The sequence below is a fragment of the Barbus barbus genome (genome assembly GCF_936440315.1).
Source record: "Barbus barbus genome assembly, chromosome: 17".
NCBI classification, from domain to species: domain Eukaryota; kingdom Metazoa; phylum Chordata; class Actinopteri; order Cypriniformes; family Cyprinidae; genus Barbus; species Barbus barbus.
In genome coordinates, this window is record NC_136745.1 from 16,124,073 (window position 1) to 16,139,392 (window position 15,320).

The window sequence follows — 15,320 nt, forward strand, 5'->3', positions numbered from 1 at the left end:
GAGCCATATGGGCTTTGTCTTTGTAGCTCTCTCGCAGTCATTTTTACTGTAGGTGTTTTTAGACAGCTAAGTGGGTCTGTAGTGAAAACAATTATATGCAGATGCTCTCTCGCTCTTCCTCTCTCGCTCAGCAAGCTGTTTTTGGTTCTCTTCCAATAGTCGGCTGAGATATTTGGCTTTCTACCCTTCAGACTAGTTGCCCTCAGAATTCCACTCTCATTGTCTGAGTAAGGTTGCTTTGACTGTCTCGCTTTCTCTGGTGTGTCGTTACAGTGAGTTATAGTTCATTTTGGAGCCCAACCAGATGCATTGTCTGGCTGATATTTATTCCAGTGTGCCGTCACAAACATCATAAGTTTTTCCATGTCGACTGGCTGCACCAAACAGGAGGTTTGTGAAGTCTGAATGGTGTACTGTAGCGTAATAACTGGGGCGACTGAGGCTTTTGTGGCTTTGTGTCTAATAGCACTACAGAGATGGTATGTCAGTTTAGAAAAAGAAGAAAAAGAAGATTGCCAGTATTGTTGTTTAAATGCTAAATATTTTATGTTTAAATGCTTTGCTGAAAATGTTTTACCTAATTAGGTATTCTGAGGTCAAAAATGTCTTGTAAATCTCTCATTATCGCCAAATATTTCCATTTAGCATATGCTTTATATTTCAATCAGTTCTGAAAATAAATACAAATGTGCAAATGATTTATATATATATATATATATATATATATATATATATATATATATATATATATATATATATATATATATATATATATATATATATAAAAGTCTGAATCTAATATGTGATGACAATATAGCATAGTGAGCATATAGCATTTTTTTTTTTTGGGGGGGGGGGTCTTTTTTGACACGGAATAATGTTTCCAGATTTCTGGGCAAAACATAATTTGTTATCAGGTATGTACAGGTATGTACAGTTATGGACTATTTTTTGCTTTATATGTTATTTAGTTTGTTTATAGGATTATTTTATTGACACTGTTGTTGTTATAGCATTTCACAGTAACATACCACTTTTTAACAGCTCAAATAGATTAGCACAAATGGGTCAACACTATATGAATTAATAGCCTACTTTGGAATTGTAAAACATGCATGTCCAAAATGCCATACCATAATATTTTTCTAATCACAAACCTACCTTTTTTTAGATGTAGGTCACAAATCAATGCTTGACATGCATCATATGTAAAGATTCCCATTTACAGGCACAGGCTATCACGCTAAAACTGCACCGCGTGGAGGGGAGGGGACAGGACAGTCTGCACACAAACTCTGTTCATCTTTGTCAAGGACAATTCATTTAAACTGATGAGCTCAGACAAGTCGGCTGGTTGTTTCCACTCGCCGGGGTTTGCGCCGGAGCTTTTGATTGGCTGATTGTATTATTGTATGCAAACCCGGTCGGGGTTGCAGCCAGTAGGTGAAAGGCTCGCGCTGGTGTGGCTCTCGAGACCCGGAGCTCTAGGTGAAGCCGCTTTTCGCGGAGCTGTCCACTCCACGGGTGCTGAAACGAGGATTTCGCGTCAACCGACAGTTGGAGGGAATGCACAAACTCCGAGGACGCTGTTCAGCTTAACAAAAACAGGACTGGATTTACTTCGCACCAGTTAACAGTGTTGTTCCAAAAGTAATTCTCGTATTTTAAAAACCTCACTCGGAAATACCTGTCTGGATGAGTTGTATTTGGACAAACAGGTATGTTTTTCTTCTCTATGATGTACTACATAGCCTGATGTGATTTAAGATCAAACCTCAGGTCCAAGCCAGCACGGATGAATTTCATTGTGATTTAAACGCGCTGGCTTTTGTACTGATGTGCAGTTTTTCATATGGATTCAAAATGGAGAGGCAAGGTGGAAAGCACTTTCGCTGTAGAGTGTGAATAATTTAGCATTTTGTGCAGTGACATTCAGCGAAGCTTGCACAACTGACTGAAGCCCAGTAACCGTGTTTGATGGAGGATGATGAAGTTAGACGAGCTTTTCCCATCCGCCGTACCAGGGACAAGTTCAGCCGTCGGTCGATCCGATGTAATGTTGCCTCAAACGGTGCTACGATATTCCTCGAATGAACAAAGTAACGTTAAGCAAACGTACGGGACCCTGAGCAAAGCTCGTGGCCGTTTAATTTAGCCGCAGGGTACTTAGCAAGTTGTTTTTCTTGGCACGCAAATCCTGAGTGACACCGTGCGCGCGCGTGGGGATTATACTCTTGTTTTCCTCGTCCAGATTCAGTCTGGCGGGTGTGTATGGCGATCTCTGGTACAAATTGGTGTCTGTAGTGCAATTATACGGCGCCGTTCACATAGGACGTGTTCTTGCGTTCAAAAACAGATCGAAGGACCGCGAGGCAATGGAAAAGACGCGTTTTAAGTAGTTTAACTGATCGTTGAATCGCACCCCCGCTGTCAAGTTACAACAAAGACGGCTTTTTAACATATGTGTGCATGAAGTGGCTGTTAGAAAATAGAGAATCCTGAATACAAGAACGCCTCCTATATGAACAGCTCCAACGCTTTGACCCGTGCAGGCTGTTCTATAAATGACCGTGCTGTATTTCTACTAATAAATCGGTATATGATCATTTTTATAGTTTCTAATGGCCATTGCAGTCAACAACATCCAGATCATTTCAAGAAACTTTTGATAAATTAGTTAATGCAGAATCATTGAAGATACAGATTATTATTCAGAATGATTTAGAACTCAGATTGAATTAGAAGCATACTATTTAATAATAATTTGTGATTAAGGTGGCAACAGATAACAAAAAGCTATTAAAAAAAAACACTGGAATGTGATGTCCATGTGTCTGATTAGTTTATAAAAGATGTAAGACTTTTCCCACCACATTTACAAGGGCTGCCATTTTACAGATTTATTCTCGAAAATGCCTGTTTCCTAATCTAAACTTCATTCTGTGTGTGTGTGTGGCCATCGATCAATAGTACTTGTCTTCTTCCCAGTTTCTGTTTGATAGGCTATAGGCGTTATTTCCAGCATTTCTATTGTATTAGGTTTATAACAGCAAGATTAGACAACAAGACCTCAAGAGACAGTATTGTGTTTGGTGCTTTGTTATTTTTATGAGATTTGAAGCCAAGTTTAGTCACATTCTCAAGCTCTCCTGATTTGTTATTGCCTGTTAGTTTACCTTTGCAAGGAAATATATACCTTGAATTCACAGCCAAGCATTGACATCTGCTTTTGTAAACTGTGTTTGGAGCCAGTGCTTTTTATTCACTTGACTCAGTAACAAAAGGTATATGATACCTGAAGTGAACAAAAGTGAAAGTTCAGATATATATTTTTTTTTAATAAAATAACATATACAGAAAAGAGTAAAAGCACAGAGAGGTGGGTGGAAATGCATCGTACCACCTGCTCAACGTATGACTGATGGGGCTTATAATTAATGTATGAGAACTCAGTGAGGGTCAGCTACTGTATGAGCTTCCATGCTTTTCTGCTCAAGTGAATCTGATGCACATCGAATTCTTCATCAAATGAGTGTAAGTGCAATACTGGAAGTTTTTCCATAGCTCTCAGCAGCAAAGGATTTACTGAAGGCAAAGACTCTATACAGGGAACTAATACAGTGCAGAAAGTGAGAGGAACAACAAACAATTGCTTCTCCCACACACAGAAACAGGCAAACATGCATTCTCACACAGTAAAGCCTCAGATCTGACAAACACACATGAAAAAGCATTGAATAGGCCATTAAATATGCCTCCAGAACAAATTGCACTCAAAAAAAAATCTGTAAGAGACCTAGCTAGAAAGATTGGGAAAAGAACACTCAATGTAAATATATCAATTTACTATAGAGTGAAAGGGAAAATGTACTGTAAGCACATTTTCGGCAATGGATCTTCCTATAATGCTATAAAGGAGACCACACGTGCAATGTTCTCTCCCTCAGGCCATCCAAGATGTAGATGAGTTTGTTTCTTCATCAAAACAGATTTGGAGAAATTGAGAAATTATATCATTTGCTCACTAATGGATCCTCTGCAGTGAATGGGTGCCGCCAGAATGAGAATCCAAGCAGTTGATTAAAACATCACAATAATCCACACATTCGCTTCACAAGACGTTAATTGATGGACTGGAGTAGGGTGGATTACTTGTGGATTATTGTGATTTTTTTTTTTTTATCAGCTGTTTGGAGCAAATGACGTAATGCTAAATTTATCCAAATCTGTTGAATGGCCTGATGGTGGGATTGGACTGAGAGGTACATTTTGAGCAAATTTTCATTTTTGGATGAAATATTACTCTAAAACTCATAAATTCACCCTCATGCCAATTCAAACCCGATGACTTTCTTCTGTGCAGGAAGATCTATAGTGCCTTTCTTTGTCCATACAGTACAATGAAAGTCACGTGTTGTCCTTTAAAATATTTTCTTTGTGTTCCACCGTGAGGGTGCATGAATGATGACAGGATTTTATTTCTGGGTGAATCTCTTTGACAGCCTTGCCAGTAATTGATCATTATATGAAGCTTTAATCATATCTTTTGCTTTGAAATCAGCCACATTTTTCATTTCGATCATCACTATCCTCTTCATCATCAGCTACATTGTCAGCCACAGCTGCATCTTCATCATCATCACAATTATTGTCGTCACGCTTTTCTAATTTTCCGCTTTCACCACAACTCATGGAATTGTTATTGTGTGCACATAATTGTAGTCTGAGATTTGCAGATGTTTTTTGCACTGAAATGCACTGCACTCACAAAAAATGAAGAGGGGCAATACAAACACTCTAATTGCTTTCAATAATTAATCTCCTCAAACAACTGCCTCGCCTTAGCAGCCTCGACGTGAATAGCATCACCCCGAGATACACATTCAAATAAGAACCCAGCATTATTTTCACATAATGCCACTGAGATGGATGTGCGAGCAAACTTTATTCCTGGTGTCTGTGGATTCCCCTGTCCATAGATATGTTCATCACAGACCTGAGTGAGTCCTACTGTTGCACTAATGAATCCTGACACTGCTCACAGATTGGACAGGTCAGTGCAATCCTCCGTGACCAGCGAATAACACAGTTCACTGGTCAGCGGACATAGAGCTATCTCATAGACCTGGCACATAAAAGGCCTTTCTGACTTGCTCTCTGTATCAATCAGCCAGCATGAACTTTTGGGTTTAGAGCAACTTTGTGCTATTTCTGGCAAGTTTGGATAGGAGTTATGGAACCCAGTTTAATAGCTCATAAGCATTAGTTCACCATTAAAGTTGGTTGGCCTTCAACCGTAAAATGAATTAAGGGAGTCAAATTATGGGGGTTTATTTATTTATTTATAAATTAAGTCCTTGATTATTCCATGACAAATCTTCCTCACAAAAAAAGAAGAAAAAAACCCCAATATATTTAAATTAGGACTGGTAAGTGATTAACATTTTTAATCTAATTAATTACATGATGTGGCGATTAATTAATCACAAATTAATCACATATCAAAATGTAGCTTCAGCAAGAAATATTTTGTTTGATAAAATTTATAACATATACTCTTTTGGACCATGAGGGTGAGTAAATGATGACACAATTGTCATTTTTGTGTGGGTGAACTATACCTTTAATAATTAATTTTATTAATTTTATTATTATTACTATGGAAGAATGAAATTATTTCTTTAATGAAATTATACTCTAAATAATAAACTAAAACTGCCATTAGGTGGTGGTAAATGTCTTAATGATGAAGTCATCGAGTCATTTATTCATTCATTTGATTCATTCAAATGGCTGATTCATTCAGGAGTTAAGTAAATGGTTCATTATGAATTGTCCATTGAATCATTAGGCTTGTTCAACTTGAGGTGGATCATCACCATCCGATCGATCGGTGTGTGACATCAAAGTACCGCAAGAGCTATAGAGAGCAGATGGCTCCTTATGCTTTTGAATCGCTCTCATGGTACTTTGATGTCATACACCGATCGATCTGTGTAGCGCCGCTTCTAATCCAATGCGCCTATGGCCAATGGTTCAACGTGCCAAATGGTTCACCCTGTTCGTTCAAGATGTAGATTAAGAAATGAAATGCCGCTGTATGTTGCTCGGAAGCAAACAGTTCTGCTTCATCTCAACGCTATCTCATGACCAATTCGTACATATTTTACAAGGTGGCTAATATGTATGACCTCACTCGTACGATTTTGTACGATTTGTCTAAATCCCAGTGACAGGTAGGTTTAGGGGCGGGGCTACGTGTAGGTAATTCGTACAAATTGGCAACTCGTAAAAAACAAGTGCGTTATTTTTCACCGTAATTAATTAATCTAATTAACGCGTTAAATTACCAGCCCTAATATATATATATATATATATATATAGTAGGGCAGTCAATCGATTAAAATTTTTTTTAATCGCGATTACTCACGTGATATCATGAGTTAATTAATCACAACTTAATCACACATTTTTATTTGTTAAATATATTTTTAAAGCTCTTCTCTCATGAGCTCTGCTAAAAACAGGTTGATTTGGCCTGTCTAATTAATATTCATGAGCCTCTCTTCTGATTGGCCTGTTGTTTTCTGAGTGACGCACGGCTAGGTCAACCACAGGTAACTAGGTTCATTTAGGGCCGACGTCACAATTACGTCACAGCGCTAGCTGGAGGCAAAACAAACCAGTGCAGATTGTAAAAATAGTAGCCTGCTGAAATTGAAATTTATTTACATCATCATGACTAGATAGACACGGTGAGATTGTGTTTACTATACATGTTAGCTGTGATCCACTCATAGTAACAATCCTGTCAGATTTTTAATTCTTTGAGATTGATCCTGTCAGATTGATTCTTTGAGTGAGAGTGTAATGTTACAGGTCGGCCGATCTGGTTTCGTCCGATAAAGTTAACCTTTTCGACATGTTTCCGTGTTGTTGTTGCTCAGCAATGGCATGGACACAATCAGGGCCGGCGCCTTGCACGCTCTGCAATCGGGAGCATTCAGCTGGACAACACTATCTTCAGATGGGATGTTCCTGTGACAATGCAGCACGGTGTGCGTCAGCAGATATATAGTATTTATATAAACATAAAAAATATACACAGTACACATACATATATTATGTAAACAAAAACCTTTTTATGCGATTAATCACAATTAATCATTTAACAGCACTAATATATGTATGTATCTATCTAGCTATCTCTCTCTCTCTCTCTCTCTCTCTCTCTCTCTCTCTCTATATATATATATATATACACTTGGGAAAAAATGAAAATTTTGTAAATTTTGAAGTTAAAGGGTTACTCCACCCCAAAATGAAAATTTTGTCATTAATCACTTACCCCCATGTCGTTCCAAACCCGTAAATGCTGTTTTCATTCAAAGCAAAGCGTAAATAAACGTAGAAGACGTACGTTCTTTTATTTACGCTTTGATTTGCATGAAAACAGGGTATCCGTGTGGTGCGGCTGACACAGAAGAGCGTACACAGTTTGCGTCCAGCGGATACTCTCCAAAATGGCGCTACAGTGACACGGAGGAGACTAATTGTAGAATAAAATCTTTTTTTTTTTTTTCTTTGCGTACAAATGTATTCTCGTCGCTTCATAAAATTCAGATTGAACCACTGCTGGCAGAAGGATTATTTTGACGATGTCTTTAATACTTTTATGGGCCTTGACAGTGTTAATTATTTGGAAGTCAATGGAACAGTCACAAGCCTCCCAGTTTTCATCCAAAATATCTTAAATTGTGTTCCGAAGACAAACAAAGCTTTTACGGGTTTGGAATGACATGGGGGTAAGTGATTAATGACAAAATTTTCATTTTGGGGTGGATTAACCATTTAAACTATTCTATCTGATGCACTTTGAGAGTTCAAAATTAAGAACTCCAACCCATGTTCTTAACTTAGAAAATTAAGTCGTAAACTTTGCTTTGAAACATGCAGCAAAATAAGACTTGATGAAGGGATAAGCCATGTTGTGATTTCAGTTTTAGTTCATTTAGCATATATTGTGTTTCATATCATCATGTGACCACGATGATATCAAGACAGTTTTGCTACCGTGATACCATGATATTGATGATACCATTACATCCCATATACTGTATATATATATATATATATATATATATATATATATATATATATATATATATATATATGCCATTACTCCAGTCTTCAGTGCCACATGATCCTTCAGAAATCATTTTAATATGCTAATTTATTTTATTTCTTGTAAAAAAAATATTTTATGTACATTAATGTCTGTTATTTTTATTTTATTTTTGGCTCTGGGCTGAAAAATCAGGCTTAAATCTGTTGTCCTTTTACATTGTCAGATCTATTATTGCATTTGTGCACGGCCTATGTAAACTCACTTAGGGCAACAACCCATATCTAATCAACTCGTATCTGTTGAATATAGAAAAGATGTATGGGTGACTTGATTTGCACTTGATAGGGCAGATATGTGTTTGACAAGGCGTATTCACTACATACTGGATCTGGCTTTGGGCTTGGGAGAAATTAATTAGATTGTACAACCAACGTTTTGAAGTTGAATAGATTAAAGAACAAAGCCAAGCTTGGAAATGCGATTTGAACTCACATAGGGAAATTGTAAGGATATTTTCAGCTTGTTCTCAGGCTTGTTCCCAGATTGGTGGGCTGGCTGTCTGATCCTGCTGATGAAGTGTGTGTGTGTTTGTGCCCACATTGCTCTAGGTGTGAGCTCTGGACCATGTCTGTACACAGACAAAAGAGCAGTCTTTGTGAAGAGGGACTGGTTTTTAAACTCTGGCCAATGAGGTTGTGTTCTTTTTGACTGCCTTTGTGTGTGCTTCTCACTCCGTTTATGTGTGTGTTGTGGGATACGCAGAGCCTCAGTATGATAGCCTCAGCTGCCTTCCTGAGTGCCACATTTTTTAATGGATGCAGGTGCCAGTTTCACATCGTAGCATCTGTCCCGAAACACAGGTATAGCTCTAGAAAGCAGTGCATCTGTTGCATAACATAACAAAAGCTGCGTCCTGGCTCTCTGCTCTAATCTCACCTCTGCTGGCTATTAGGGTTGCATGTGTGTGTCGCATTTAATGAGTCCAGATAACCCGGGGAAGAATGCTAAGCAACAACGCCATGACAAACTAAACAAGAAGCTGGGGATGCTTCTTTGCCGATCGTGATTTTTAATTTTTTTATGGCACTCACTCAGAGTAAAATAAATAACTTTAAAATGCACTATTAATTGCACAAGGGTTACCATGGAATACAGATGTTTTTAAAAAAACATGACTGATTCGGTTCTCAAGCACTGATTGAATCTGTGATCCGTTTGTGGCTGCCACTCTTAAAAACAAAGGTTATTTATTGGCATCTGTGGTTTCATGAAGAGCCTTTGACATTCATGGAACCTTTCCATTACACAAAAAGTTCTTTGTATTGGAAAAAAGGTTATTTTGATTAGTAAAATGTTCTTCGAACTAAGTAAATTTCACTGAAAGTATCTTTAGCGAAATTACGTGAATAAAGTCAAAATGTTTCGAGAATAAAGTAAAAATTACGAGAATAAAGTCAAAATATTTTGAGAATACAATCAAAATTATGAGACTTAAATCGTAGCAATTAAAGATATAGTGCCAGTTTTACTAACAGCTTGTGCCAGCGCAAACTGTCTTTTGGCGTTTAAATTGTACTGTCAGGTTTTAATAAGGACGCGCAGTGACGAATTAGCGCTGAAAAGGTGTGGACGCAGTTATTTTTGTGCCTGACCTTATTGAATATGCATTTCTTGGAGTTTCCCTTTCAAATTGCAAAAGTTCTGGGAGGAGAGTATTCAGATGAATCAAGCAGCGCATTTTACTAATGTTTGCGCTCGTCAAATTACTGGCATATGCACCATTATTTAACGCCAGAAAAAAAACATGTCTTAAATTATTTTGCACTTGAAATGGCTGCAATTATTGCTGCTAGGAGAAGGCACTACAGAGAACAGAGAGCGCGTGGTAGAAGGGAGAGGATTTTTTTTCCATATTAATTTAATTTGAATGCCAGAAGAACAAATTATCTGAACATATTGTTTGCCAAGCAGCAACATGTATAGAAACCACACGGTTTTAAAGAGACAGCTGGCACAATGGGTCCAAGTGAAGTCATTTACAAATGTGTCCACTGCAGCTCGGTATACGCAACAATTGAAGATATTTGAAGACATGTTTGTCATAAGAGTTTTATAGTAACATAGCATATCAACATGATGATGATGAATTTGTATGTAAATGTAATTAACATCAAAATAAATTCACAAGAGCAAGTATATTGTTTGCACATATTTATTTACATTAAAGACAAAATAACTGAAATAATAAGAGCACAAGTATAGATCTGGAACTTCTTTAAGTCTGTCTAAATATCATGTAGTAATTGCAATGTCTTCTGGTCCATATCCTTTCCTTAGGAAGGTGTGCTACTGCTAGACACTGATTATTGTAACATAAAAATACTATACATATTTATATATTTTGCTATTGTATTGTGGAGTGACACTTTCATAAACCTTTCTATGCTCCTCTGATTATATAATGGTAAATATTACAATATTATACCACAACAACAGTGATCAGCAATAATGATAAGCCTAATACTCACAATAAAAATAATAAGGTCATATAGATCATAACACAGTCTCGGGGGTAAGAAGTGGATCATCCTTCACCTGAAATGTTTGTCTTTTCATCCTGAAATGCAAGGCAAATGTTGGGTCACAATAGGAACCACAGTTTCCACGAATCCTTTCACTCGATTGGGATGTTTTCTTTTATTCTGGACGGCAAGGGCAGTGACTATAACATCGAGCGTATTTTGCAGTATTAAACACATATTTATACCGATTTCATCAGGCTCTGAAAATTCTTCAAAAAGAACACAAAAATGGCTTTCTCAACCGCCATAGTTGCAACGCTTGCGTCATCAGAACAAGGTGTTTAACGCATCACCGTTTCCGTTTAATAAACGTTTTGCACCGTTTTGTCGGGGCTGAACGTAGGCCAGGTCAAGCAAACCTTCTTTTTTTTTTGGCCTCCCGGTTCTTTTCAATGTACCGTGGCTTCTTTATTTCTTTATTCTTTATTTGCGACTACGCTAATTTATGCGGCACTTGGTATATTGCATTGGTCGATAGGTGTTGCGTCTGTGTTCTTTACTTTGCGCATTGTTAGTAAATCACCTGCAGAAATTTCCCCTCTCATCGGTGCTGTTTTGGAATTGCACTCTCACGCTAATTTGCACTGTTTAGTAAAACTGGCCCATAATATTTTGAGAGTATAACCTATATTGTGCATGCAAACGGCCCAGATTGGGAGCACCAAGAGAGTCTCAGCTTTCAAATTCTGTCAGTTTTATACCAAAATGCAAACATATTACTTCAACTTTAATCTCGTAATTGCTATGAATTGTAATTTTGACTTTATTCTCGAAACATTTTGACTTTATTCTCATATTTTTGACTTTATTCTTGAAATATTTCAAAATTATTCTCAAAATATTACGACTTTAATCTCGTAATCTTAGATTTTTTTTTATTTTTTAAGGTGGCACAAAAACGCCGTCGTTTTAACACTATCAACATTAGAAACATTATCTATGTTATTATCTTTTAGAAAATGTATTAGATGTAGGGTAAACGTAACTATTAAGCTCACCAAAATCTACTTTAGTGCTCAAGATATTGGTTTCAGTACAAGATGTTAAGTTAAAATAAAATATTAATCTCTCACACAAAAATAAGAAATTTTATTTTAAATGACAAAAGCATATCAATTAAGATGTACATCTTTAAATGCAAAAAGTCTGGCTGTGCTTAATGGGTACAGTTTTGTACCCTTTAAGCACACCCCTGTTCCCATTAAACTCACATGTTTTATAAAAAAAATATTTTATTAGAAGGTATAGTCGATCACAAAAAAAAGAAAGAAAAGAAAACACCACTAAAATCAAGCAACAAGGCGTTGAATTTGATCAGTTATATATTCCTAATGAAGTGTCATTTAAGCACATTGCAATATCTATACTAGTCCACATTCAGCGAAGTAACAAAATATCCAAAAGACAAAAAACAAACTATTTACAAAGTTGGTAAGTGTATGAAGCCTAGTGTTTTAAAAAATATTTTCACATTTTAAAAGTCATATAGTGTATTCCAGCCTTTAGTCACTTTTTTTCTGGACAGATATGACAGGTTTCTGATGGCTCCTTCTTTGAATGGATGACATGCCTCTTTCATCTTTGGGCATTGACTATAGTTATGTCTCGATTTTGTCATCTTAAAGCTGTTAAAATAAGTTATTAATCATTTTATAAAAATTTATTTAAACTGACGACCATCAGTTAATATTTAAAGTCTGTTTATGAAGTATTTACATAGATGTTCAATGTGGAAGAGCTTAAAGAGAGCACACTGAGCTTAATTGGAGCAGCAACAACTTTTAATAAATTTCATGTAATAATTATTAAAATGACAAGATTTTGCTAAATAAATAATCTAGGTCATGTATTAAGTTCACACATGTTTTAATAAGAACAACTATGATTAACAATATCTATAAAATGATACTTTGTCTTACTGATTTTTCATAGTAGTGCACCCTTTTATGCGAATAAATAGTTGTTGAAATACAATGCTCAACCAATACAACTCAAACAATCAGCATGTTCAGTGCCCAAGTCCCATCCCGAAAGTTATGGACCTTTGAAAAAGTACTACCTCGTGAGCAGGGACTTTCTGAGGGGAAAATCTTTACCCTGAACTTCATTTAGATCCTGGTTCCCGTGGTGGAAACACACAGAGTACTGGCCCAAAGTCCTTAGTTCCTGGGGAAAGAACCTGCGGTGGAAACAGGCATATTGTTCCCATAAAGCGATAGCCTTCAAGTGAATTTAGTTAAATGTAGGTTAAGATGGATGTTTTTGGGGATGGTCTCGGTCAGAGGATACAGCGCTTCAGGGGCAGCGCGAAGCAAGAGGGCTCCCTCAGGCATGACTACTTTACGACTGTTTGGTCCTGTTGTTACGCCTGTCATCTTATTAGATTTCAAAGAGCAAGAACACACATGCTCAAAAAAGAGAGCAGAACCATTTAGAGAAATCCTTATGCTCTGCCCAGGGGACTGCCTTACAATCGAGGCTGATTAGCATATTGCCCAGCATGCTCAGAGAACTCATGTTAGTGGGTGGGGAGATTGGAAAGTGACTCATTCAAGGTGGGAAAACCCATATGGGAGCTTTTAGTCCAGCTGAACATTGGCTCCAAAAGGGACAAAATGGTTTTATGAAGAGAAATAGAGATGAGAAGTGAGCCCTTGTACTTTATCTGCCTTCAGCAAAGTAGCACAGTTGTGATAAAACAGCCAAGTCTTCCGCTGAGGATGGTGGCTCAATCGCCTCAATTCTGAATTTGATTTGAAACTTGTTTATCCTCCTGGATATGTACGTCTGTGCTGGATTTCGAGAAAGATTACCTCTAAAGAGTGATTTAGCTCTGAGCTCAATTTCCACTCAAAACTGGAGGGATTTAAGCGTTCGTGTCTCTGCTCACTGTTAGACCACTTTGAACTGAGCAAGAAAGGAAACAGGAAAAGTTGCATAAAATTATAGTTCAAGTTCAGGTAATTTTTTTTATTTTTTTTTTTGACAGTGTTTTTTTTGTTTTTTTTACCTACAATTGCAGATGCACACAAGTCATTCCGTTTTTGCACACAATTTATTTTTTTTGTATGTTAACATTATTCAGTACATGCACATGATTTAAAACTGTGCTTCTCATTGAAAAAACGATGGTAAATGCAAAGAATAAATTAAAATCAATAAAATTGAAGTAATAAAATAAAATAAAATAATAAATCTTTATATATACACTTTTTTAAAAGCATTTTGGTACTGTGTTGATACGAATGATACTACTTGATATCTAATGTAAAATCCACTGATTTAAGATATCTTTTAATTGATATTTTCAGATGCCAAATGTTCTTTTTGTACAAGTAAACAAAGCACAAAGAAATGTAGTTATATACAATGACAAAATGTGACACACAGATACATGCATGCACACCCACACACACAGTTACACATTCTCAACTCTTGACATTTCTTTATCAGTGACATTTCTTTAATACACAAAGGACTTACTAGGGGATATGCAGCACTGTGTTCAAAGCAGGGAGCAAATCACACTTTTGTGATTACAGTGCTGCATTGGACGAGATATCTGAATAAAAAGATAACATGTCCATGAAAATGATGAGAAGCAATAAATAATGCCACCTGGTACATGAACAGAGCAGTGTTTACACAAGTCCTGATCTCTTTTCTCATCTGTGATTGTGTGCTCCTGCCAGCGTGCGTTTATCATCAGTTTCTAGCAGAACTTTGGGTGTAATGAATCAAGGATATTTATCGTCTATGTACCCTGGGATGGATAAAGCTTACTCTCCTCACACTAATCTGGTTAAAGAAGCAGCACGTGGTTGACCCGTCTGCCTAAACCCTGGTCATGTGATGTTTATCTGGTCACATGATGACCTCTGCATGTGAGGTTGGCTGTTTTTCCAACACTTGTGATGTGATCATCAAGCAAAATATTTAATACATTGGTATAGATACTATCTCTTTGTTATTGTCTTGAAATAAACTGAAAAAAGCCTTAAGCCATTTCAATTTACACTTCATTACTCCTACTGAGGACTGTTATTTTGATTATTGTAGCTGCAAGAGATGTTGTACAGAAACAGAATGAACAGAAGGAGTATTAAAAACAGAGAACGACGGGCTTAAGGAATTTTCAATACAACTTAAAAATGTAGCAAAACTCTTAAAATGTTTTGAGCACAAAGATTTAGCTATTTTTGAAAAAATAAATGCAAAAAACATATATACAAGCAAAGCTTTGGTGGCTTGTAGGTGTATTTTCAAATGTTTAATGAGGCTCAGAGGTTGTATAAGTGCAATTAAATTCATAAATTCATGTTGAGGTTAATGTTTTAAATATACAACTTTGAATGTAGAAATATTAAATTATTTAAATTAAATAACAGAAAAGATACGTTAAAAATTCAATTAAAACCACCAGTAGATGGCGGTATGTCCCTGATTTTATCACTGAATCATTCATTTAATTGATTTGTTCAAACGGCTGATTCATTCAGGAATGAAGTACATGACTCTCTTTATGAATGGGTAATTGAATCATTGACTCACTAGTTTCGTTTAAAAACGCAGTTCATTCATAAACAAAACACCGCTGTGTTTGAATGGAG

General features: G+C 36.6%; 1 protein-coding gene across 2 annotated transcripts in view; it reads left to right on the top strand.

Annotated features, from left to right (window-relative positions):
* The first annotated feature begins 1,438 nt into the window (after positions 1-1,438).
* The window catches only part of LOC306883735 (follistatin-related protein 5-like), a 142,254-nt gene continuing 128,372 nt past the window's right edge, over positions 1,439-15,320 (top strand). For both annotated transcript variants that reach the window (XM_079439166.1, XM_079439167.1), the window contains exon 1: positions 1,439-1,718. In XM_079439166.1, the coding sequence (XP_079295292.1) occupies positions 1,696-1,718 (23 nt within the window). In that variant the 5' untranslated portion in view covers positions 1,439-1,695. The remainder of the gene's footprint in view (positions 1,719-15,320) is intronic.